The sequence below is a fragment of the Dermochelys coriacea genome, chromosome 13 (assembly GCF_009764565.3).
Source record: "Dermochelys coriacea isolate rDerCor1 chromosome 13, rDerCor1.pri.v4, whole genome shotgun sequence".
NCBI lineage: Eukaryota > Metazoa > Chordata > Testudines > Dermochelyidae > Dermochelys > Dermochelys coriacea.
The window spans coordinates 4,246,401-4,273,256 of NC_050080.1; the positions used below are offsets into that span (position 1 = coordinate 4,246,401).

The 26,856-nt window shown below is 48.7% G+C and overlaps 2 protein-coding genes across 17 annotated transcripts in view; one reads left to right on the top strand and one right to left on the bottom strand.

The window, feature by feature from the left end:
• Positions 1-10,084, top strand: part of SLC2A4RG (SLC2A4 regulator) — a 48,849-nt gene extending 38,765 nt beyond the window's left edge. For 9 of the 10 annotated variants that reach the window (XM_038369302.2, XM_038369301.2, XM_038369299.2 and 6 more), the window contains 2 exons: positions 969-1,081; positions 1,999-3,651. In XM_038369302.2, the coding sequence (XP_038225230.1) occupies positions 969-1,081; positions 1,999-2,110 (225 nt within the window). In that variant the 3' untranslated portion in view covers positions 2,111-3,651. Of the gene's footprint in view, positions 1-968; positions 1,082-1,998 lie in introns of all 10 variants that reach the window. The other variant, XM_043496072.1, reaches the window with a different exon arrangement.
• A 10,767-nt stretch (positions 10,085-20,851) lies between these two features.
• ZBTB46 (zinc finger and BTB domain containing 46) overlaps positions 20,852-26,856 on the bottom strand; it is a 115,756-nt gene continuing 109,751 nt past the window's right edge. For all 7 annotated transcript variants that reach the window (XM_038369313.2, XM_038369312.2, XM_043496287.1 and 4 more), the window contains one exon: positions 20,852-26,445. In XM_038369313.2, coding sequence (XP_038225241.1) covers positions 26,056-26,445 — 390 coding nt within the window. In that variant the 3' untranslated portion in view covers positions 20,852-26,055. The remainder of the gene's footprint in view (positions 26,446-26,856) is intronic.

A 26,856-nucleotide genomic window follows, 5' to 3' on the forward strand; every position in this document is an offset into this window, starting at 1 on the left:
TTTCACGACAAGCCTGTGGCCTTTGACAGGATGTTTCTGGCTCGAACCTGGGCTGGTTTTGCAGGAAATTGGGACCCGGGTGCATTTAGAGCAGACACTCCAGCTGCCACTGGAGCAAGCTTCTGCCTTGCAGGGTGTGGTGTGAAAAGTGGAAAACTTTGGGCTGTGAAATGGTCCCCGGTAGAAAAGTTCCCTGTTTTCCTAGATCTTCAGTTATAATGTTTGGGCTCGCCTGGTGCCTCCTGCCTAGGGACTGCAGAACACTTCACACACACGTGCTAAGTTGCCTGAGCCCCATTTGAGCTCGGGTGGTGTTTTCCTTTTATATCTGGGGAAACTGAGGCACAGAGTCTCAGTGATTTGCACAAGCTTGCACAGTCTGTGGCAGAACTAGGGCCTTGCTCTAGTCACTAGGCCACAAAACAAGTGGTGGTGATTTTCACCTAACCACAAGAAGGGAACTGGTCTTCTTTTCTGGACCCTTGAGGCAGAGCCAGGTTCCCCCACGCCAAGCGTTAACTCTTCTGTGGCTCTGGCTCACTCTTCCCGTTCTCTTCAGCTGCTGTTTCCGCTTGGCAGGACACATGTAGGTTGTGAGACCTGCAGAACCAAGGGAGCTGCAGCATCAGCCATAGGCTGAAATGGACAGTCACTGCTTCCATCTAGCCCTGTGAGGCCTCCTCGGCCATGCCAGGTGGAAGGGCATAGGGTGCGTTCTGGTGCCTGCCACCCAGATCTCTGCTCCCAGGTCTCAGCGTGGGGACCGTGGGCTGAAGGCTCCTTGCCCTCCCATTGGCTAGTATCTGCAGAGGGCAGATCCCAGCAGGTGCAGGTCTGTGAGGCTGCCCGGCAGTGACGTGTCTGCTCTCGCCCCCACGTTCGCTCTGCCCTGGCGGGGTCATGGCTGCCGGGCCCGTGAGTGCTGGACTGTGACAGGAGGGTCTCACGGTGGGCTGTGTCATCCCCAGGGCTGCCTGACTGCGCTCCGCCCTGTTGGCGTGGGAGAGAAGCGGCCGCAGATCCCTCACCCGCCCATCACTGCAGCGCCCCCCTCTGTGCCAAAGCTGGCCGCGGGCACCAGGTGAGTTGGGGCGGTGCTAACTGCCCATTCCTGCTGGACCACAGCCTGACTCGATCCTCCTGGGGCTGGAACCTTGGGTTTTAGGGAGAAGTCATCCCTGATGCATAGACACCTGAGCCATCCCCTCCAGCCGTGCTGCCAGCCTGGGAAGGAGCCAGGCTCAGGAGCAGCTGGACACTTCAGGTGCATGAGCATTTAATCTCATAGGTGGAGAGAGAAGACCACCTGGGGCTGCTCTGGGAGCCAGATCCCTCCCCAGCTCCATTAGCTGCCTGTCTCCCCATTTTTCGCAGGCCAGGAGGGGAGGGAGTCCCTGGGGGCCCGGGTAGAGGGACCCATGTCTAGAGTGTGGCTATGTGCTGCCCAGGGAGGCAGCCCAGCGGTGCTCCAGCCCAGTCCCGGGGCGAGGAGTGCTCTTGGCAGCTCACGGGATCATGACACCAGCTTGTGCCGTGAGCGTGCCCAGTGAAGGCGTCTCTGGGACAGGTCCTTAGAGAGGCAGGGGGCATGTGAGGACGAGCCACCAGCTGGGCAAGGCCTTGGATAGTCGTCTCATCCCACTGAACGGATATCCCGTTCCGAGGCCTGGTGTCTAACCGTGTCCCCGCCCCTTGCACCTGCTGTACAACTTAGGGGGGGAACCGCGGGGCAGGACCCTGCCAGTTAAACGCTTCTAAAGATGCGGAAGCTCCCTGTGCTGGGAGCCCGTGGGCTTGTACTAACGCTCCATGATCAGTCCTATCCCGTCGGGTCTCAAAGAGCCCGGCCACGCCTCTCCCGGCCAGAGGCCTTGGCTCCGTTGGTACAGCAGCACCCCGGGAGTTCATTGGCCTCCATCCCCGCTGAGGGTGCTGCTCGCGCTCCCATCTCCGAGGCAGAGCCCCACTCTGACGGGCCCATCCGCTCTTCTCTCCTAGGAAGCCCCGGGGCGAGGCCAAGAAGTGCCGCAAGGTGTACGGGATGGAGAACCGGGACATGTGGTGCACAGCCTGCCGGTGGAAGAAAGCTTGTCAGAGGTTCGTCGACTGAGCGCCTCCTGCCCCCCGCGCCTGGCCCTGCTGCCCGAGCCCCCGGGCCCCTCTGGCTCCATTGGAACTTCCGAGCTCCGGAAAGTCAGCGTCAACGCTTCCTTCTTGCACGTTTTGCACTTCAGGTGCCTTCGAGCCCCGACCCCACCTCGTGGCCCCCAGGGAATCAGCTGTGGCTAGCCGGAAACTGCCCCGGACTCAGGAAAAAGGAGCCCCTTGGCCTGCAATTGCTCTGAGGAATTGTAGGGCGGTGATTCTAGGCGTGGGGGGGCGGGGGTTGAGGGGGGAAAGGAAGGGGCTGTCCTTGAAAAGGAAAAACTCATTCCCCCTCCTCAAACCCCATTGATGCGACATGGCTCCTGACGCCATCTTACATCAGGTTCCCTCCAGGATCGGGCCCCTGAGAGCCATTCGTCTGGCGCTGTATTTTTGTTTTTTGCGGCGCCTCGTCCTGTCTCCTCCCCGCCAGCGTCGTGCTCTTGTCTCTTGGAAGCTTTACACTTTACGCACACGTACGCACGGAGCTTTTCTGATCACTCTCTTTTGGAAATAAGCTATTTTCTCTTCCTTCACTACGTTCCTCTCCCCTCCCTCCCGCCGTCTGACTGCCTTCAGGGATCTGGCAGAGCCAGGGATGTCCATGCGCTGGGATCCAGCAGTGGGAGGCCAGTATCAACCGCCAGCTCCGTCTCGCGCCATGAGAAAGCAGGGGAGTGGACCTGGTACTGTGCTCGCACAGGAAGCCGCGAGCTCCTTTCCCTTCTGGTTTTTTCTTTGGAATCTCGCTGACCACAGTTCGCCACCGAAATGGACTTCAGACCAAGAAAAGGACCCAACCCGGCCTGCTGCTGCAGCCCGCTGGGATGTGACGAGGTTCCGAGCAGCGGTTTTCTACCCTTCTTTTTTATTTCTTGGTTTTAAAGTGCCACGTCCGATCGGAGTCCTGACTCTGGTGGGCTAAAGCACCCAGCGTCCCTGGGGCAAGGGGGGACGGTGCTGTTTATCTCCTCCAGGGAATTCTTGATTTTGGGAGGGTGGAGGGGGAGGGAGATGGACTCAGCAACAGATGCCTCAACTGTTTGAAGACACGTGTTTGGTCAGATCTGTGAGCTCTGTGCCCGGGATGGACACGGAGTGGGGGGAAAGCAGCGGTGGGGGTAACAGTGCCGAAGAATAAGCTGTGCCTGGAAAATGCGGCATCTCTTGGCCGTCCTTTTCCGCGTGGAAAATGTGGCTCTCTACCTGTCCCTCCCCCAGCCGCACCTGTTCTGTCGCCTCTCTGCGGGTGGAGCCCGGCTCCCCGGGTGCAGAGGGCAAAGACTGGGGACATGTGTCCACCCAGGATGAGGGATTCAAGTGTTTTAGTTTTTTTTTTATAAAGGAAAAAAAAAACCCGCTCCCGTGGCAACGAGAGCGCCCGGAAGTGCCTGCGTCAACACGCCCATTTGCACTAAGCCAAACTGCACAAAGAGTTTTCTTTATTCTTTTCTTTGTGTGTGTGTCTTTTTTGTTTTTTTTTTTTAATAAAATATATTAAAGGTCGTATTTTAAATATTCCCTCCGTGGGCACACGAGAGAGAGATGGAGAAAACCCTCATCGCCTTGCTTTCCACAAGCATGTCTCTAGATTTGTTTCTGTAGAGGGACTATATTTCCCAGAATCCTTTCTCTCTCCCAACACCCCCCATCCCTTTGAACACCCTGTTCATAAGCAAGCAGCACTGGTTGCTGGGAAATGCAGTTTTCCCTTCACGCATTTTTTTTGCGTGCCCTGCAGTCCTGACTGCAACAACCCGGACAACGTCTGGATAGTTAATGTCTGAGATAATCCCCTCCCCACCCCCCCATCCATTTGCTGGATGCAAAGACGCGAGTCTCTGTGTGCGTGCGCGTGTGTGTGCGTGTGTTTACGAAGCCGTATTTTGTAAGATTGTTTTTTCAATGTTTGTAGCCTGGCTCAATTCTGTGTAAATTGTTGTTGGGTTTTTTGTAAACAAAACCAATTGTCTGTGCACCAAGTGGTCTGACTAAGGTGGATTTGAATGGAAAAAGCTCCCTGTTATGAATGTATAATGAATACTCCTCGGCTGCCTTTTGTGCCTGAGCAGTACGGTCTGTGCCAGGGGAAATACTCCAGTTATGGTCCTCGGCAGGGTGCTTCGGCAGGTGGCTAATTTAAGTACGTAAGTGGTGCAAAGGAGATCACAGAAATCCCGCGTATGCCCACGGTGTAGGTGGGACTTGGGTGGTGTCCAAACAGCCACTCTTGCTTAAACTTGTGCACCTGCAGAGACTTGTTGTACAACCCGGGGAGGCAGGTTTCCGCTTCTCTTCCTAGGGCGGCCACGCACTTGGGCTGTGACTCAAGCTGGCGGAGTGATAATCGCGAGGACGAGGCTTTTGAGAGTAACTCGCAATTTTTGGGCATCCGACCAGAGCTCCCTTCCTGGGCCCTGATTTTCAACACTGAAAACACAGGCCCCTCTTAAGGTAGCTCACGTTGGGCCCCTGGCCTTTCTAGGCTTTGAATAATTTTCATAATGGGCTCTCTATTGGTATTTTAATGAGAAATGATTTGACAGTTTCCCTTTGGGCACAATCCATTTTGCCTCGCCAGGGCAGGTGATGAGGGCTTTTTCACACTCATGACACAGGTTATATTCCCCTTTTGAATACCCCCACGCGCCCCATCTGTCCATCCCGCTTGTCCCCCTTTTCCCCCCCGCTTGTAAGTTGATCCTGGCCACTAGCCCTTGATGCTAGGCTGTGGGTGAATCATTGACCAATTAAATTGTGGGAACTTTGTGTAATTTTCAAAAATGTTTGCTCTCCCCTCCCCTGTCCCCAGGCTTGCTCTGTGCTCTTGGCAGGTCTCTGCGCTTTCTGCCCTGCTGTGGAACTGGGCCAGTGCCATGTGCCAGGCATGAATTGGGTCATTCATGGTGGCACTGAGCGCCCAGTGGCAAAGGCCCTGCCGAAACGCCAAGCATCTCGAGGTCTCTTGGAACAGACCGAAGTGAAGGGACTTTGCCACCTTCTGCCTGGGGCCGCAATGCCTGGAGGCTGCTCTGTCGCCCAGGGCACCGCCTCCCTTCTGTGCAGTCTGAGGCCTGTCCCTGTCGCGGACTGTGCTTTCAAAGCTGCCAACCGCATGCTTGCTTCAGCAGGTTGATTGTTTCCAGCGAGGTGACGGCTTGGCCTGGCATAGTGCCAGGCTGGGAATGGGCCTTTTGTAACCAGGGAGGGTGGTCTGATGGGGGGCACTGATCCAGGTTGTTTTCCTGCCACACCCACGGACTTGCATGGCTTTGGGCAATTAACATGGGGCTTGATCCTCCTGCATCTGTTGCAGTAGGAGCAGGATACAGTGCACCTCACCCCTGTGTAAAACAAGGATAATGCTGGCCTACCTCCAGGGGACAACATGAGACTTAATTCACAGATGGGTGTATGGTGCTTGGAGACTTGGCTAGGAGTGATGGCAGGCTAGTGTGTGTTTGTAACTAAGGTGTGAGGAAGGGAGCTTGGGCCAGTTGTGTATTGGTGTGAATGCTCCTGGGCAGGGGGAGCTCCTGAATGTGAAAGGTACTGGGAGTCAGGGCCCTAGTTTGGGAGTGTTAGTTTCATGTATCTGGCTGGGAAGTGACCCTAATCCTGTCTCCATGGAGGAACTCTATGCCCTGGTTGCCATCCTGCAAGGATTTGGGGTGTAGCAATCACCTGCACAAACCTGCCCTGTTTGGATGTGTTTAAAACCAACAGCCACCCCTCCACCCCCAAGCAGTAATATAACTCTGATTAGTCCTAAACACAGGAAGAAAACAGTGGTGGGAGGGGTGTGAGGTGGGAGTACCTAGCCCAGTGATTCCTGGCCTGCTGTTGGTGTGGAGGGGTGACTGTGGGTAGGGGGTGAGCTGTAGGAATTCCTAGCCTAGTGATGCTACATGTGATCAAACTGTGTTTTGGGTTTTCAGTTTATTTTTTAAGTAAAAACCAATAATCCTGAGAATTTTTTAAAGCATTTTAATGGTTCTCTGAACGTTCAGTGGTATTTTCCCGTTGTTGAAAAAGGTTGCCAAAAACTCGGTTGGAAGTTTTGCTGGTTCTGCTGTCCAACAGTCTGAGGGTAGGGCTGGGAAAGTCTGATTTCAGCATTGCCGCCATCTTTTACTGCCCCTGAAGGCTTCCCCAAGATGGCCAGAGAGACTTCAATGGCTGCAGCTCCCTCCTGGTTGCTCAGCTGTTGCTGTCCATGGTTCTTTTCAGGCTCTGCTCATAGCAGTTTGGTCTGGTCATTCTTGATCTCCTGACTCAGACCACGTGGAGAGGGGGCAGTGGCTCATAGAGGTAGCGTTATGGTGGCTTTGTAACGGGGCCTCTGACAAGCCATGGGCCTACGCTGGATCCTTCCAGGGGAGAGGGGTTGATATGCAACCCCAGATCCAGCTGGTGCCAGCTGTATTTCTCAGCTGATCGGGGGTCGTGCAGGATCATAGGAATCTCCCGCCACTTCCAGCATTTCAAAGCCCTTCTGAGAATTCAGCAGGGTTAAACCTTCCCCTAATTTATCCCCAGCTGGAATGCCTGGCCAGGTGCCTCCTTGGCCAGCTCCGGTGCTCAGACTTAGAGCAAGGTGATGTGGGGCGTGGCGCAGCGGGCCCCATGCTGTGGGGCAGTGAGAGCTCTTGGTGCCATGGAGGGCAGTATCCCAGCACGGTTCTATAGACCGGAGCTCAGCTGCCCGTGCTTTTAGGACAGATCATTCTGAGCTCTGCTGTTCTGGGCTATTTTCCTCCTAAAACCTTTTTCCTCCCTCTCAAGCTCCAGGGGTCCATATTTGCCCCTTGCTCCACCATTACTGAGCTTCCCAGCCACTCAGAGCTACGGGATCCTGCAGAACCCGCTATCTCTGGGGGAGCACCAAGGGGAGGCTGGAGGGTCACATGCCCCAGGCTTCTCTCAGGGTAGAACACTGCATGGCATAGCGAGGACCTGCTAGCACTAACCCTTGTCCACTGCCAGGGGCACGGGTTTGAAGCTGGTGCTGGTCTGTAGTCACCAGAAGTCTCCGAGGGCTGGCCAGTGGCCTGGGACCCGAGTCTGGTTCCTGGTGATTAGTGTCCCATAGGGTTGGAGGGGACTGCAGAGTCTAACCCTCTGCAAATGCGGGCAGCTTACCCCGTGGCCAGGACCCAAACAAGCATGGAAACGGTGCCCCCACCCTCAGGGTTGAGCTCTATTGTGGGGGAGGGGTGGGGTGTGAAGGGACATGTGCCCTGCCTGTGGTGTGCCAATTCTGAGGGTAAATCAGGGAGTTCGGGGCCTGGGGCTGGCCCTGCTCATTAGCACACAACTCACTTTTATTAAGAAAGCGAATTTGCACTGTGATTTCCCCAGGCAAATGATTGGGGGAGGGGAGTGGTGCGCCTCTTGCAGCCGCGGGAAAAGCGGAGAACCGTAATCCCAGGGAAGGGGCTGCCCAAACAGCAGGGTTGGTGCTGCTGGCACCACTGGGTCTGGTGCGTTAATGACCATTTCATTGCTTTCTTCAGCATGTTAATCCCCTTTTGCTGTAAGATTTCCCCACGAATTCCCAGGGCCTCCTCTTGTAGGGCTCAGTTCCTGCTTTCCCAGCCCTGTGGAAGCAGGGCGAGATCCCAGCAGTGCCCTGGGTGACAGCTCTGCACCTGAGGATTTCTCCTGGTGGGAGTTCAGGGGAGCTTGTCTGGGCCTCGGGCTGGTTCTGGTGGGATTGCAGTCCTAGTGCGTGGCGGGTCTCAGCGATACGACAATCCTACATCCCCAGATGCTGGCCAGTGGCTCAGAAGCAGCAGACTCCATCTCTGCTGGTGTCTTTTAAAGGTCCAACAGGCACGTCCACTGGAAATAGTATTTCAGGAGAAGTGGCAGAAACGTAGCCCAAAGCTAATGTACTGAGCATGGGAATGGCCTGCAGTGGGCAGGTCGGCCCCGGCTGGAGGGAGTGGGGGCATCCCATGGCTGCTGATTGTGCTCCAAAGCTGTAAAGCAGAGAAGAGTCTCTTCCCTACCGAGTGGGGAAAACCCCTCTGGTTTGCTGTGCAGGGGGCTGAGCCCGTGGTTTCCCTGGCTCCTTGCGTGCAGCCTCTGATGGGTGTCAAGTGGCGATGGGGCCCTGCTGGCAGGGCGATGGTTGCGATGGGGGATTGGGCTGTGACACGCAGCTGGCTGGAATTGCTCTCAGCTCCAGGTTGTTGCAGCACCAGTGGGGTCCCTGCACTGGTAGGGTTGGTGCAGGTGGCTGCCCAAGGAATCCTGGTGGCCTTTTTCCTTTCTCTGGCTGCACTTGGTACAAACAAGCTTGAGGCCGCAGAACAGAGCTGGCAACACTACCTTTACCTGGCCGTGACAAGGGCAAGTGACTGAGGTTGCTGAGCCTTCATGGTTTTGAACGGCTTTGGCTGGTAGTGCCACCCTTGCCCCAGAGATTGGCTACCAGCTCCCTGCCCTGCTGGGCCCCTTCACCAATTCTAGCCTCGCTGCTGCTGCTCATAGAGGTGTCGCCTCGGGCTTTGTGCAACGGGAGAAGGTAACTGGTTGCAGTGAGTGGCGTGTGCATGCGTGTGGTCTCCTAGTGCAATGGACACGTTCTTTGAGGATTAAAGCCAGATGAACAGGGAAAGCACAAGAAATATCTGGGTGGACCAAAGATGCGCTACACCCTAGCCACACTCTGAACTCCCGCATGCCCTCCGTACAGGCAGTCACAATTCAGGGGAATTGAGCCACCCCCTCCCCGGAGGTGAATTTAGCTCTGACCTGTAAACTGCTGGCCATCAGGCAATGAATGTAGCTTGTTTGTTTCCCAGGGCTGTGTGATGTTACACATTTCTCTGACCTTGTGGGACTCTGACAGGTTCATGCACTAGGGATCTTTGTAGGTACTGATGCTTTCTGCAGCTGCACTGAAGCAGGGTTGCGATGGGGGTCCCTCTGCTTGGATTTCCTGGCCCGCGCGGTCCCTCTAGGAACCTGAGATCCTGGCTAATAACACAAAGCTTGGGCAGGAGTAGTTGTCGGACCAGCTCTTGTCGTCTACCCTGTCCACTGATGATTACCGGTACTGAGCCTCTGCATTGCAAACTAGCCCCGGTGCCCTGGCAGAAAGCCGCTCTTCGGTGGAAGAATGCACCGGCACTTCCTTCCAAAGAGGGCAAAGTGTATCGCAAAGAGGGGGTGAGGCACCACATGCCAGGTCCCCCGCTGCCCCACTGGTGAAGGGGAAGGTTTTGGTCATGCACTTTGTAGGAGCCCTGCAGCCTAGGCAGTCCTCATTTGAGCTGTTCAGACTGGAGGAAAAAGCAAAGATGAAGAACGTGAGCGGGTGTAGTCAGAGCCTGCGCTCCTACCACTGGTGAGGCTCCTGCTCACGTCAATCAGGACCAGAGCTGGGGGACGTGCACTAGGCTGGGCTCAGTTGGTGGGGAAGACGGTAAGAGGCCATGCCATCTCTCCTGCAACTGCACAAACCGGCCCAGCTTGCTGGCTCCATGCAGACTGAGACGAAGAGGAAGCATGGACTTTGGGGATCCCAGGCTAGGTCGGGGAAAAGTAACGAAGCCAAACAGCGTTTTGAAAAGGAAAATCAATGTGTAAAAGGGTGTTTGTAAATGGCAATTAAAAAACAAAACAGAACGAGTGGAACCAGCCTTGAATTACCTGGGCTAGAATGTACAAAGCCCACCCAGGGAATTGCACTCTGACCCGGGATTGTGGCTCTTCCTGGCAGGAGCAGGGAGGGGTGTGGCTGGAGCGGGCACTGCTGGGGTTGCCCCTTTTTAAAATTTTCTTCCAGGATTTTGCAAGGGGAATTTGGGCCGATGCTATTTGTCGCACGTGTGCTTCGCTCAGGTCCCTCTTGTGCCCAGAATCATGTGCCCATGAAAGGGAGGGTTTGTCAGACACACAAGAAAAATAAAAGATTTTTGTTTTTCAGTCGTTCCTCTCTGTCTGCCTTTTGTGCCGGGCTCGGGGGGAGAGTTTGGGTGGGGCAGCTGAGCGGCAGCGCTGGCTGCTGGATTGTGGGGCAGTGCAGTGGGGCTGCTGGGAGCTGGGTGTGTAATGACCCATCCCCAGTACTCACCAGTGGGGAATGGAACATGGGAGCTGGTGGCTGCTCGTGCTTGGAGTTAGGTGTGTACACAAATCCTTTCCTGGATCGGTGCCTAGGGGCTGCGGCCTCCACTCCTGCTACCAATGGAGTGACTCCGTCAGCTTGCAGAGTAGTAAACTTGTGGTTGGAGCCGCCACCAGAGGGCACGTGATGCACTGAACCAACTTGTTGCATTTGCCAGGCCTGGTGCACTAGTGCAGTGTTTCTCAACGACTGGGCTGCAGGCTGGCGCCGGTCCCTGAGATTTCCCTGACAGTTTAGGAAGGCAGCAAGCCAGTCCCTGGTATCAAAAGGGTTGAGAAAAATGGAACCTAGTGCCTCTGGGATAAACTACTTGCAGCCGTGGCCCTTTGGGTGGTTCCAGCTCCCCCACCGCAGAGCTGCCTCTAGCATCGTCACCCCTTGCAGTCCCAAGGAAAACGGGACATGGGGAATGGAACAAGTTGGGCTTGCTCCCTGAGCTGCTGGAGCTTCCATCCAGCCGTGGTAGGGGCCTGCACCTGGCTGTTGGAACAGTGCAGCCAGGCCCTCGGCAGACACACAGCTGTTCAGTTTGAAAACTCAGCTTGCAGCTGGCTGCCCCACAGCAGAGAAGCGAGACCAGTTCCTGAAGAGAGCTCTGCTGCGTGGCTAAAGCAGTATGTGCTATGGACCATGCAGTCCTGGTGTGGGCACAGCTTATAGGGGCAAAACTGCCAGCGCAGTTCCAAGGAACATGCTAACGGCGCAGCTCTGCTAGGCTAGCTCTGTCTACGCTCTGGCCTTGTGCCGGCAGCTCTGTCCATCACAAATCCCACCATGGCCGGCCAGAGCTCTTCCAACTCATGCCCCTTGAGCTTGCCGTTCTATAACCCAACTGCTGCCCCACCAGATACCAGGTTAGGGGGCTGCACAGGGGTCCCAGCAACAGGCCAGAGGGGCTTGTGCTCACTGATGCTGAGTAACCATAGCAGCCTGGCTCAGACTGGGACATGACCCTGCCCCTCAACCAGTGGCCCCACCACTTGGAGCCGTTCTCATTCCAGCCAGGGGCATCGGGGTTTAAGCCGCCCCCTCCTCCTCCCTTGCTCCCGCCCCAGACAGCTCATTCCAACAGCCCCCGAGTTCACGGGGTTGTGGTGCAGAAGGCTCAGAGACTCCCCCCCACTTCCTGAACAGCAGTGCAAGGGTCAGAGGCTCTGGGGGCTCAGCACTCTCTCCCTTTAACCTGTCGGGCACATACACAGCTTCCCCCCTCAAACACAACTCAGCCCACCCTGGTGCCAGCAGCCAGGTCTCGAGTTTGAGCCTCTTCTAGGGTTGCCAGGCATCTGGTTTTTGACAGGAATGCCCAGCACAGCTGATTCAGCCATTAAAAGTCCTGTTGGCGGTGTAGCGGGCCTAAGTCAGTAACCCTGCAGCTCCTATGTCCCTGCGACCCCCCTACGTGCAGGGGGGGCAAAGGAGGCTCCGTGCTCTGCGCCTGCCCTGAGGGCTGGCTCCGCAGCTAACATTGGCTGGGACCATGGCCAATGGGAGCTGCGTGGGCAGCGCCTGCGGGCGAGGACAGTGCGCAGAGCCCCCTAGCCACCCCTGTGCCTAGGTGCTGCAGGGACTTACCGGCTGTTTCCGGGAGTCGCCTGAGGTAATTGCCACGTGGAGCCTGCACCCCAACTCCCAGAGCCCACATTACCCCCTCCCCCAGGCCACACTCTGAACCCCGTGGCCTCAGCCCAGAGCCCCTGACCCCCACCCCAGAGCCTGCACCCCCATCTAGTGAAAATGCGGGAGGAGGGATGGAGTGAGGTTTGGGGGGGCCCCTCAGGGCAGGGGACGGGGTTTGGTTTTCTGCAAGCAGAAAGTGGGCCACCCTAGCCTCTTCGCTCAGTGCAGCACCCCCACAGGCGAGGTGCTGGCTGTGGCAACCCCTCCCCACCATGGCTGGCAGCGACCCGAGCAGGAAGACAGCGGGCACCGCTTGCTGCTGGGTACAAGCCAAAGCAAACTGCCAGGGTGAGGCTGGCTCTGCAATGGAGCAGGGCCAGGCCCAAAGTGTCCCCCCCCCCCCAACCCAAGCCCTGCTGTGCATGTGGCTCAGCTGGCCCTGGCCCCACGCGTGTCCACGGGGCTCAGCTGCCCTGCCACAGCCACGCGTGGCGTATTGCTGCAGGGCCAGGTGGCACGCGGGCTCCCCCTGCGGCCCATCACCTGATACTGCAGCTCGAGCCATAGCAGGCCACCCTCCGCTCCTAGATTCATAGATACTAAGGTCAGAAGGGACCATTCCGATCATCCAGTCCGACCTCCTGCACAGCACAGGCCACAGAATCTCACCCACCCACTCCTATGAAAAACCTCACCCATGTCTGAGCTATTGAAGTCCTTAAATCATGGTTCAAAGACTTCAAGGAGCAGAGAAGCCTCCCTTAAGTCAACCATGCCCCATGCTACAGAGGAAGGCAAAAAACCTCCAGGGCCTCTCCAATCTGCCCTGGAGGAAAATTCCTTCCCGACCCCAAATATGGCAATCAGCTAAACCCTGAGCATATGGGCAAGATTCACCAGCCAGATACCCAGGAAAGAATTTTCTATAGTAACTCAGATCCCATCCATCTAATATCCCATCTCAGGGGATTTGGCCTATTTCCCTGAATATTTAAAGATCAATTACTTACCAAAATCTCATTATCCCATCATACCATCTCCTCCATAAACTTATCGAGTAGAATCTTAAAGCCAGATAGATCTTTTGCCCCCACTGCTTCCCTGGGAAGGCTATTCCAAAACTTCACTCCTCTGATGGTTAAAAACCTTCGTCTGATTTCAAGTCTAAACTTCCTGGTGGCCAGTTTATACCCATTTGTTCTTGTGTCCACATTGGTGCTGAGCTGAAATAATTCCTCTCCCTCTCCTGTATTTATCCCTCTGATATATTTATAGAGAGCAATCATATCTCCCCTCAACCTTCTTTTAGTTAGGCTAAACAAGCCAAGCTCCTTAAGTCTCCTTTCATAAGACAAGTTTTCCATTCCTCGGATCATCCTAGTAGCCCTTCCCTGTACCTGCTCCAGTTTGAATTCATCCTTTTTAAACATGGGAGACCAGAACTGCACACAGTATTCTAGGTGAGGGCTCACCAGTGCCTTGTATAACGGTACTAAAATCTCCTTATCCCTACTGGAAATGCCTCTCCTGATGCATCCCAAAACCGCATTAGCTTTTTTCACAGCCATATCACATTGGCAGCTCATAGTCATCCTATGATCAACCAATACTCCAAGGTCCTTCTCCTCTTCCGTTACTTCTAATTGATGCGTCCCCAACTTATAGATAAAATTCTTGTTATTAATCCCTAAATGCATAACCTTACACTTCTCACTATTAAATTTCATCCTATTACTATTACTCCAGTTTACAAGGTAATCCAGATCCTCCTGTATAATATCCCGATCCTTCTACGAATTGGCAATACCTCCCAGCTTTGTATCATCTGCAAACTTTATTAGCACACTCCCACTTTTTGTGCCAAGGTCAGTAATAAAAAGATTAAATAAGATTGGTCCCAAAACCGATCCCTGAGGAACTCCACTGGTAACCTCCCTCCAACCTGACAGTTCGCCTTTCAGTAGGACCCGTTGCAGTCTCCCCTTTAACCAATTCCTTATCCACCTTTTGATGTTCATATTGATCCCCATCTTCTCCAATTTAACTAATAATTCCCCATGTGGCACGGTATCAAATGCCTTACTGAAATCTAGGTTAATTAGATCCACTGCATTTCCTTTATCTAAAAAATCTGTTACTTTTTCAAAAAAGGAGATTAGGTTGGTTTGGCACAATCTACCTTTTGTAAAACCATGTTGTATTTTGTCCCATTTACCATTGACTTCAATGTCCTTAACTAATTTCTCCTTCAAAATTTTTTCCAGGACCTTGCATACTACAGATGTCAAACTAATTGGCCTGTAGTTACCTGGATCACTTTTTTTTCCTTTCTTAAAAATAGGAACTATATTAGCAATTCTCCAATCATTCGGTACTATTCCTGAGTTTACAGATTCATTAAAAATTCTTGCTAATGGGCTTGCAATTTCAGGTGCCAATTCCTTTAATATTCTTGGATGAAGATTATCTGGGCCCCCGATTTAGTCCCATTAAGCTGTTTCAGTTTTGCTTTAACCTCTGATATGGTAATATCTACCTCTATATCCTCCTTCCCATTTGTCATGCTACCATTATCCCCAAGATCCTCTTTAGCCTTATTAAAGACTGAGGCAAAGTATTTGTTTAGATATTGGGCCATGCCTAGATTATCTTTAACCTCCACTCCATCCTCAGTGTTAAGCGGCCCCACTTCTTCCTTTTTAGTTTTCTTCTTATTTATATGGCTATAGAACCTTTTACTATTGGTTTTAATTTCCTTTGCAAGGTCCAACTCTACTCGACTTTTAGCCTGTCTCACTTGATCCCTACATGTTCTGACCTCAATTAGGTAGCTTTCCTTGCTGATCCCTCCCATCTTCCACTCCCTGTATGCTTTCTGCTTCTTCTTAATCACCTCTCTAAGATGCTTGCTCATCCAGCTTGGTCTACAACTCCTTCCTATGAATTTTTTCCCCTTTCTTGGGATACAGGCTTCCGATAGCTTCTGCAGTTTTGATTTAAAGTAATCCCAGGCCTCCTCTACCTTTAGATCCATAAGTTCTTCAGTCCAATCCACTTCCCTAACTAATTTCCTTAATTTTTGAAAGTCAGCCCTTTTGAAATCAAAAACCCTAGTTGCAGATTTATTTTTGTTAATCCTTCCATTTAGTTTGAACTGAATTAGCTCATGATCACTTGAACCAAGATTGTCCCCTACAACCATTTCTTCTATGAGGTCCTCGCTACTCACCAAAATTAAATCTAAAATGGCATCCCCTCTAGTCGGTTCAGCAACTACTTGATGAAGGAATCCATCAGCTATCGCATCTAGGAAAATCTGTGCCCTATTATTATTACTAGCACTGGTCCTCCAGTCTATATCTGGGAAGTTAAAGTCTCCCATGATCATGCAGTTTCCATTAGTATTTACTTCATTAAAGACATTAAAAAGGGCTTTATCCATATCCAAATTAGATCCCGGAGGTCTATAGCACACCCCAAGCACTATCGTAGGAGAGGCTTTACTAGTTTTCTTCCCCAATGTAATTTTTGCCCAGACAGACTCTGTCTTATCCATTGCATCGCTTCTTATTTCTTTACATTCTACCTCATCGATATACAATGCTACTCCACCCCCTTTACCTTTGTTTCTGTCTTTCCTAAAGAGCACATACCCTTCAATACCTGTAGTCCAGTCATGACTACTATTCCACCATGTTTCTGTTATCCCTATAATATCTGGTTTCACTTCCTGCACCAGTAGCTCTAGTTCCTCCATTTTGTTACCTAGACTCCTCGCATTGGTGTACAAACATCTTAATTTTTGCTGTTTGGCCTCGCTCACATTTTGTACCCTATTAGGCACAGTCATTCTACAGCCAGTATAACCTATTAGACTAGTATCCACACCGCCCTCGCTCCTTATATACATTCTCCTACCCATGGCTGTATCCTTTCTTACTTCGTCTTCTTCCCTCTCAATCCAGAGCAAGGTGGGCTCGGCCTTGTGGTGGCGGGGGGGGGGGACAGGGGGCACTCAGGGCATGGTACAAATTCCTCCTGGATGGAGAAAATGCACGTCAAGGCTGCAGGCCCTCCCCCCATCTGCAAGCATAAGAGTAAATTCTCCCCCCCCCCCGTACACCTGGGCCAACAGCAGCCTCAGGGGCTCAGCAGGCCTGGCCCAGCTGGTCTCCTGTACCGCAGGCCTCGCTCCAGCCCTGTGGGTGCAGGTCACGCTACCGCCCAGCTAGCCCTCAGACGATGGGGGTGGGGAGGGGGGTGTTGTGCACACACGCACACCCCTGCAGTGGCACCTCCATCGTAGGGTGACCATATGTCCCCTTTTGGCTGCAACAGTCCCTTTTTTTAAGTCATGTCCTGGCTGGCCCACCTTGTTTGGCAAAACTGGGCATTTGTCCCAGCCAACTGCTCACCAGTTGGCAAGAGCAAACTGGACAAATGCAGTTTTGCCAAAAAAGTGGGGTTGGGGTGCGACCCCCCCCCCCCCGTGGAGCACAGAGGACCATACGGGGGAGGGGGGGAGGGCAAGCGGCAGCACCGGAGGAAGGGCTAGGGAGAGTGGCTTGGGCCAGGCCAGCCGTGCATGGGCAGGCAGCAGGGGGGTCTTGAGCCAGACCCATGCAGGTGGGGGGGGTAGATGGGGGCTTTGGGCCAGCCCTGTGTGAGTAGCATAGTGGCTTGAGTTGGCTGCATGGGTGGGCAGCAGGGCCTCGTACCAACTCACGGGTGGGGAGAGGAAGGGAGGGGCCCTCAGGCCAGACCCGTGCCAGCAGAAGGCAGGGGGCTGCAGGCTTGTGTGTGTAGGGGGGAAGCAGGGGGCTGCAGACTTGTGTGTGTAGGGAGGAAGCAGGGGGCTGCAGGCTTGCCCTGTGCTGTGTCCTGTTTTCCCTTGGGAAAGTAATGTCACCCTTCTCAGCTGGAGCATTGCTGATGAACAGGATCCTGCCAAGACCTTGTGAGAGCAAACGGGTGGTGGGTGGGTGATATTCATCCTGCCCCCATCTCAGGCTGCTCATTCCCTCCGTGTCCCCGTGTATACCACAATACGAGCCTGTGGCAGCTATGTTGAAGCAGTGATGGCGCGCAAGCGGCCAGGTGAGCAGCTAGGCATGACAGGAGACAGCTGCCCATGGTTGAGTGGGGAAAGGGATGGGGGGTGAATGTCTGGTTGGGCATGGGCCCAGCAGTGCAGCGTGCTGTACCCATTTGTTCCCTTACACCAACACTGCATCTAGGGCTGCACTCCTGCCAAAGCCCCAGGCATCGGTGCACGTGGCTGCCGCGAGACCCAGGGTACTGCTCACTCCAGGAGCAGGGTATTGGGCCCCTTTGCACCATCTGTTCATTCCACGTAGGAGATTGTGTATTTCTCCCCAGCTACGGCAGCATGAGGACTCCTCTCCCTCGGCCCACTTCCATCACCCTGAAGCTGTAGTGGCAACAGCCAAATCTACTAGAGAGCGGCTGGTACCTCTGCACCAGATTACTAAGGGTTCAGCTCGAAGGACGAGCTGGTGGGGTTCTTGTGCATTTTACCTACTGTGTGTATTCTATCTAGATGGGGTCAGGGTTTGTGTGTCCCGTACAGAAGGGAACACACTTCACAGCAATAATGAACGGGCAAAACCTAGCCCCAAATGTATTTAAAGACAGACTTGCAGGCACTATACCATCACTTCCTTTGCTTGCTCAGGGTGTTATCCATGTTTTGTTAGATTAGAGCCACTTTTTAACATACAATAAGATGCTTACCAGCTTTAAAAGGTACCAAACCACACTTCCTAATCCTGGAAGTGGAGGAGAACTGGTACTTGAAATTATACTGACATAAAAAAGGGTAAAGTCTACTCTAGACTATGTCAGTGTAATCCTTCTGCCAGGAGCAGTCAGCAACACAAATAACCAAATTCAAATATCTAGGGGTTCCTTTTAGAATTAAACAAATACCAGCTCAAATCCCTTCCCAGAAACCTGGGAAAACTAAATGCCTTCGCTGGGCATCTTTAACAGGCAATACTTCCCCACTTGCAAGCATGGAGTCTGAGTAGGAAACAAGGAAAACTGTATTCAAGGAAAAGGGGATCCAGAATCAGGAACAGTAACAACATGTATGTGTACGTATAAATCACCCACGCCCATGGTATCTTTGGCAGATGTTCAGCTCAGTTCCCGAAAGGCTGGTGTGTTACATGATAAGAAAACGTCCCTTTAACAATTTCTATCCCCTTCAGCTTCTTCCCTTACACCCCACTCATTGTTGATTGGTTGTCACAGTCACCTTCCCCCTCTGCTACTGCACTCCTCTCATCATTGATTATCCCTGGTTAGCAAAGTCCAGAATTCAGCAGGCCTATCTCCAACACTATGCAGTCTGGTCCCGAGTCTTCATCATTTAATTCAACTGTGATAATTTCAGTATAGTAGGGAACAAACTTGCCCTTTTGGTTTCTGTTCATATTTCACTATCCAACCATGTCAGACAGAGCATTGGTTACGGTGACCCCTCACCCAGGGCACATTTGGTGTAGTTCTTTTGCCTTCTATCACCCAGCAAGGATAACAACATTTCATTATCCTTTCACCCAAAAACCAAAAAATAATTTTCATCACAACCACTAAAACTTTCACATAAAAAAAAAAATCAAATGAGGCCTGGTTAATTCAGTCTCTTCTCCCTGTTCACCAGTAGATGGCAGCAGAGAGCTCTTTACCCTGCAGAGCTTCTGCCCATCCGGCCTTCTCAAGCAGCTCTGGGCCACTTTCCCCTGCTCACCGCTCAACGGTAGCAGCAAGTGCCTGACACTCAACTCCAGGCTACAGGTCTCACATCTCTCTCTCTCTCTCTCTCTCTCACACACACACACACACACATCTATATGAAAAATGTTAAGGCTGTAAACCCAAGTCCCCAACATTTAGGGAATGCTACATTTACAATTGCCTATGCCCCCTTAATCCAGATTCCACATCCATCCGTCCTGTCCAGTAGAGCAGTGGTTTTTAACCCGGGGTCAGAGGCCCCCTGGAGGGCTGCGAGCAGGTTTCGGCAGGGCCACCAACAGGGCCAGCATTAGACTTTCTGGGGCGCAGGGCAGAAAGCCGAAGCCCCGCCGCATGGGGTTGAAGCCCAGGCCCTAAACCCCACACCACCCAGAGCTGAAGCCAAAACCTAAGTAATGTAGCTTTGCACCTGTGGCACAAGGCCCCAGGCAATTGCCCTGCTTGCTACCCCATAACACTGGCCCTGGCTTTTTTATGCAGAAAACCAGTTGTTGAGACACAGGTGGGCTGTGGAGTTTTTATAGCATGTTGTGGGGGCCTCAAACAAAAAGGGTGAGAAGCCCTAGAGGCAGCAGGGGTCCTGAGGAAAAACAGCACGTAATTACAGACTGCATCACAATGCATGCACACAAGGGGGCCAGACTGAGGTTGCCCATGTAGCCTTAACTCTGGCATTCCCTAACTTTTGAGTTCAAGGCCGGGCTCTTGACTTTGGGGCGCTTCAGTGCAGGGGAAAGACTGACCCACGTGGTCACGGAAGAGTGACCTGCAAGACTCACTGGGGGGGAGGGCTCATGAGGAAACCTGGGTGGGAGGCAATGTTTAAGGACTCCAAAGGGAACAGGCTAAGGGGATAGGGAGCCTCAGTGCCCGGAGCTACCCCTGTCCCTCCTGGCCAGCACTGCCCAGAAACAGCAGCTGCCTCCACCCCGGGTAGCACTGAGGATGGTGACAGTTTTCCTGGCCTTCATGCCAGTGCAACAGTGGCAGTCTGTGGCCAGGAGGAATCTCTGCAGAGGACTAAATTCCTAACAGCCTGCGACGGGTGCATGAGAGAGAATTTGGTTGGAGGTGGAACAAGCTCCTTGGAGGTGATCTAAAAGAAAAGGCCACACAAAGATCTGCATTTTCTTGCTTCCTCTCTTTTAAATTTACAAGATTTTCAAGCTCCTTTCAGACATTCTTCCCTGCTCCCCCAGTATGGGACCTCCCTGTTTGAGAAAGCCTGTTCTGAGAACAGCAACCTCGGGGCGTAACACAAATGTCACGGGGATCCCTTAAAACATGCTCATGAAACACAGGTTTTAAAGCCAGATTTATATATAATATGGAGCTATCCCTATCTCATAAAACTGGAAGGGGCCTGGAAAAGCCATCCAGTCCAGTCCCCTGCCTTCACAGCAGGACCAAGTACCATCCCTTATTTTGCCCCAGATCCCTAAATGGGCCCCTCAAGGATTGAACTCACAATCGTGGGTGTAGCATGCCAATGCTCAAACCACTGAGCTATCCCTCCCTCTCCTCTCACCTTTTCCCATAGCTCAGTCTAGTACAAAGGCTCATAACTAGGAGTAATGGCATGGGAATCACAAAAGGGAGGGCTTTTGCTTATGATATTAAGGAAAACTTCCCAAGAGGTGGAATGGCTTCATTTGGGACATTTAAAACTAGACTTGTCAAACAGTCATAAATATACAGCTGGGAATACATTCCTACATCAGTGGGGAGATGAGTTGGGTTACCCCCAGAATTCCTATTACAATTTTTGAACGAGGCCTGAGGAAAAATGGTTTTCAGTTTAGTAAGAAAATCTAAGCTAAAGAAAATGTCCATCAAAATGTAGAAATTTTAAAGAAACCTTCAAGTCAGAGCAGCTCAGTCAGACTCCAGATCCACTGATGGGAAAAAAGGAGCTTGAGGAAGAAGGGATACAGGCTTCTGTATAAATCTCCCTGCATGAGCTGTACTTAACATGGCCCCCTCTTATTCCAAAATGAATAGTTCTGATGCTCAGGTGGACTTCAACAGGCAGTCTCCATGGAGATAATTTAACAAGGGAAAAGGTCATTCAAGATTCTGAACCAAACTCTCTCAAGTGATATTCTGGGACTCCTGGACATCTATCATGTCTCAATCAGTGTGTAAAAAAACCAAGACAGTGTGTTTTAGCAGCAATTTCCCAATTTATTGAAACTGATTGATTTTTGCAAGTATGTCTAAGCTAATCCCATCACATAAAGTAATCATAATCAATAGGCATACCTTTGGCATGCCTGGGCAGACAAGAAACTGTGAGATCAACTAGAAAATAAGGTAATATTTACCTGAACTACATTTACAGAAAATCAATACAACACACAGTCATGTTCTCCCACTGACTTCTGATTACTAAAATCTCCCCACCTCCCCAAAATATTAAACACATCTCCAATACAAACACAGGTTTATAATAATTAATATAAAGTCAGTATAATATAGAATATTCCCAGCAAAAAAAAAAACAGTCAACAATCTTCAAACACTGTCTTGGTGGGTTTTTTTAGTTTTATTTTTGTAGACAGGTTTAAAGCATGCTGAAAAATAAATATATATGAAAGCATACACACAGCACTCTTACTATGCAGAAATTCTAAAAAAGGCAGAAATCCAAAACACAATATAGAATCTAAAAATAAAAAGAACCATTAAGTATGGCTTTCTTAAGAGTTGCACATGTCACAGAATGAGCTAAAATAAGATTATCTTTCATAATATTGCAAAAAATTCCAGTTTTTGCATTTTCTTGGAGTAGGTTTTTTTGTTTTTTTTTTTTGTTTTTTTTTTGTTTTTTTTTTAAAAGGATGATGTGCAAAATTGGAAGCATTAAGGTGGATCTTTTTCACACAGGTGCCTATTCAAAGATGGCAGTGTTCTGACCCAACGCTCTACTGCAAATTGAGAGTCAAAATATACAACTTTGTCAGGAACAAGAGTTTGACACATAACCCAAAGTAATAAATTCCCATACATACATATATATAAAGTCAACTGAATGCGATTTTCACTTTGGAGTTGCAGAACATTTAAAGGCATAATTCAAGATACAAAACATAAAATGGGACCTAATGCTAAAGTAGGCTTCCTTTTGATAAGAAAATATTCCTTTAATAGTCCAAACACTATTTATTTTTAAAAAGAGCCAGTCACTTCGAAAACCTTCATGAGACATGCCCTACTTCTCATCTCCCTGCAAAATCATTCTGTATCTTTGTGAGGTTTTATGGTGACCTTAAACTTTAATATATAAAGAAACAAATACTCAAATATATATAATTTAGGATTTTTTTTTAAAAGACTTTTTGAAAGGAACAAAAAGTGGACAGGAAGGAGAAGCCAAGAACCTAAGTTGCCTGTATTGTTCAAGAAAGCTTTTAATGCAGTATTTTACAAAGGTCTAACTTACTGCATCATTTAGCATTCTTTAGGAATTTATTCTGAGCTGCATAGATGGTGTATATAAAACTGAAGAAATGCATTAAATCATTGATCTGCATGAGAAATTAGCAAAGCTGTATTTGAGATGCTCTTTGTAGTCCTGGCCCCATTTTATATATACAAAAGATAATAATAAAGAGATTCAGGGTACAGTGATCACACATTACATATAAATTTTTTTTTAAAATTACCCACATTTCCACTGAGATCAAATGTTTTATTTTTTCATTAAGGGAGTTCTTTTCTGAAACGAAATCTGCATTTTATTTATTTAAAGAAAATGACATTTAAAAAGGGAACCTCAGTAAAATATACACATTCCTGAAGGGAAATATAAGAGTGTATGCTAAAGATTATTTCAGCTAGTATTGGATAAAACAACATTTAAGCAGAATTTCTTGACACAGAACAGCAAAGAGAAATTTATATAGGCAGCAAATTACACAAGTATCTGGACTCAAAAAAGTGTGAGATATGGTTGGTAAACTCTAAACTGGCACTCCAAATTTAGAAAGTCAGACACCTGCACGCAGTTGTGCATTTGCTTACGTCTTTGTGGGATTGGGCCTGGGGATGGACCTGGAAATCGCTGGTCTCTTTCCATGCTTAATTTCCTGTTTGCAAATCTGATTTCTTTTAATTTTTACATAGATTATCCCTGCAGTTAAACACAGTGCAGCTTCAGATTTCAGTTTATAACATAGAAGCGAAGTAACTGGTAAAGTTGTATAGAGAGCCCCCCTTTCCATCTGATGGAAAGCATCACTGTTTTCAAACTCACTTTCTTTCAAAAATAAAATCCTGTGTCACTCCCCTATAGGGTGTGAAAGTTTAAAAAGCAATTCCTGAAAGGTTTTTAATTTCCAAATCTGCACACCTCCATCAAAAACAAAGCACTTAAAAGTATACATCACATATTAGAATGATTTATTTGGTATATATATATTTATTTAGTGTAAGTTAGTAATATAGACGCATGTGCTATATTATAATTTTAACATTATAACAAGTTAGCTTTTTGTGGGTTTCTCTTTTTTTTTTTTTTTTGCATCCTCAGTTTGAAGAGCACAGAAGTGGCACTGGTAGAAAACATTGATGAAAGCCATTTGGCTTATTGTCCACCATTTTAAAAAAAGGAAAAGAAAAAGGCAATATAAAATATTTCCAAATAAAACACAAAATAAAGCTAAGCACCCCAGAATATTAATACAAAATCAAATTCGCCCAAAAGGTGAGCAGGGACAAGGGAAAAAGTCAATTCAGGATCAATACCTTTTGTTTCTCCCTAAAACATACTAGCTGAAGACAGTGGATTTGTATAGTGGAGTCAGGGTGGACAAAAAGTGGAATGTAGAAACTGAAGGTTTGTGGTTTCCGTTTTTTTTTTCCTTTCTCCATTTTTAAATAGATTTAATATATAAAAAGCCAAGCTACAGGTTTCTTTAAAGTACTGTATGTATTTGTCTACATGTAATGAGTGATTGCTGGAAGTTTAGGAAAAAAACTTAGTATTTACAGAATAAATGGCAATAAATCCACAGCCTGCATATCTGATAGGTGAAAGCAGTCAAGTTCATGAAACAGTGGCCTGGTTTTATAATCAACACAGAGTGGACACAACTGCTGATTTCTTTTGCATTTAGAAAAAGGGATATAAAAAGGTCCAATCTTAAAATATTGGGGGGGGGGGTTAAACATAGTTATAGGGCTTTATAACAACCTAAAATGCAAAACCAGCTTTTTACAGTTTCATAAAAATGGTTTTATATGACTCTCCCACACTATTCCTTGAATATTTAAAGAATCTGGTTAACCATTTTTGTCAGGTAACTTTCTCAATCCTAAATATTAGCAGCATGTAGACAAGTGATCATAGAGCTTTGCTTTGAGCTAACAATAGATTTAAGACCATGGATTGACTTAGAAAAACATTTTTCCAAAATTACTGACAAGTATCAAACTTGAACAGCAACAATTGTGGTGCTTATGCACAACGTGAAAGGATAAACCATTGTGAGTGGAGTCCCAAAATTTGGGGAGGAAGAAATAATGCATAGGAAAATTGGTGAGATTTTTTTTTTTTCCTTTTCAAGAAACTGAAGACAACTGCGGAGAAAAGAATAAAATACATAACAATGGTGATATGACCCTTCAAAGACAGCAATGCCTAAAGGTCCAACTATTCTAGGTTGCCAGGTGGGTAGGTTCCTGCATTATCACACTTCACTGGGAAGAGATTCCTGGCACCAAAGAGTTGAAAAACCTAAAGATTTGATTACTTGGATTTTGTACAGTAAAATCTGCTTTTATTTTACTCCCTGGGTAGAACCATGCTTTCCATTTTTTAAAATTAAACTGCAAGGACGTATACGGTTTTCCCACAAGAAAGTACCTTTCCCACAATTGGGGGGAAAATAGCACCTTTTAATAAATTTGGCTTCCTAGATTTAACTGGTTGCCTCTTGGCCTTGTTTGTGGCAGGTTTCAAGACCACCATTATCATACAGGTTGTATAAAAATCTGCTCCATAGCAAGAAAACAGTGAGGTCTTCAGCTTTTTTTTTTTTTTTTTTAAGCACCAAAAGCATAAAGGTGAAAGGTACAGCAGAAGCTTTTATTACAAGCAGGACACTTTCATTGAGTTTTTTATTTAAATGTTGTCATAGGAATGCAGCAGTGGCCAATATGAACTGAACTATTTGGAACACACCCATGTAAACTCTACTGTACAAGAAAGAGGAGATGCTCTAGTAGAGAAATATGGTTCTCTAAAAGGGAAGGTTTACTTACTTGGAATCAACAAAGGAAGTTTTACTTTATCAATTGAACATATGGACTACACCTACAAAGTAAGTAGGAATGTTTTAGCTTGGCAAAGATGAATATATATAAAACTTGGGAAAAATCTTGACTTCAGAGCCAGGATTTCTCCCCATGTTCCTTGAGTTATCACAATTTGTAATTCATTTTCCTAAATGACTTGTATTTACTAAAATTTGCATATAAATATGAAAAAGGCAGTTAGTTGACACCTAAGGGAGAAAGGTGACAACTTTCATGTAAACCAAGCAACTGGGTACTAAACTCTATGCGTCTTTTATAGCAAAAGAAATCTTATGGAAACACCAACACTCATTTCATACAATAGAACTAAACAAGGTTGGAAAACTGGATACTGTTAAGATGCCAGTGGGCCCAAGTAATTTCATGATCTTTAACCTGATGGACTATCTGGGAGTTAAGACCCCATGTTATGAAAGGGGTTCTTAAGGCTGTAGCCTGAATTGCTGTTTGATCTAACAGGCTCCTTAAAAAAAAAAACAAACATACATTAAAAAAATTAAATATTTAAATTAATTCTTTGCGAAAGGCTTGGGTTATATGGAGAAGCCCTCAAACACACAGGTCAGTTTATTTACATGATACTAGTTTGTAAGTAAGTCCACTGCTGCTGTGAATTTAGAACAAACAAAACTTTAAAAAACCAATGGTTTGGGACACAAAACCTCCCTGGTATTTAATTCAGGGTGGGGAAGGTTTATAAAAGGAACACATGCTTTACACTGTCTCCTAGTCTCTCTCTCCCCCCTCACAGTGCTCACATCTTCAGAAACTCTAAGTCACTTGCATGCAATCTGATTTGCTCCCACAGAGAGGCAAAGACAGACAATCATATTTTTCCATGTGGGAGAAGGGGAAGGGGATGTAACTGATGCCACTAAAAGTGACACTTACTAATACAGTATCTGAATGGTACAGATAAAGGACTTGTTTGTTTAAAAAAACCACAAACAACTCTTTTGCACACATGGACAACCACAAGGCTACTTAGTTTTTCCCAGCACACTCCGTCTTCCCTCCCTCCCCCTACAAACAAAATCTTCCCCGTTTCCCTAAGAAATCCAAGTAAAATCCTTGTCATTTTCTCCAGAGTTCTCTTGCTCCTGTGGAGAGTCAACATCTTCTTTGTCATCTTCTAGAATCACATCATCTTGTGAAATTCCTACATCATCTTTCCATTTTATATCATCATCATCCCCCATCTCTTCATCTCCCTCCACTTTCATGTCATCTGGATCCTCCATGTACTGGCCTTCACCAGGATACAATTCATCTGGAGAACCTTCTCCTCCATTCTGGTCTAAGTGGCCTGTTATGCCTCGACCAGAGCAATCGGCACAAACTCCATGGCGGCGGGAACCATGCTTAATTCCCACGCTGGCTGCAGACATGAACACTCTGTTGCACACTTTGCATACATATTTTTTATCTTTACTGTGGACCTAGGGAAGGAAAAAATAGAAAAAAATTAAGGCAGTGAAGATGAAGCAGAGAATTGCAAATGTGGTCCAAGAAAGAAGAGATGCTTTCTGTTTTGCTGTAAAGGGAAAAAAATAATGTAGCCCATAACTGTCACTGGCTGGTATTTGGAACAGAAATGATCGGTCCCAGGTATGATTTTATCCACTATATTTCTACTAGTATTAGTAGGAAGGTATTTTACAATGCAATGGAAAATCCTCTTTTTGAAACACCTCTGACTGTGAAACCAATAATTTCAGCCTAAGCATCCTTGCTTCTATTGGTCTACATTTACCACAGGGCACCAGAGTGCACACATTCCTAAAATTCCTACTACATTTTGAAAGTCTCATACTATCTTAAAATAGCTGTCACCAGATGCTAGTTAAAAG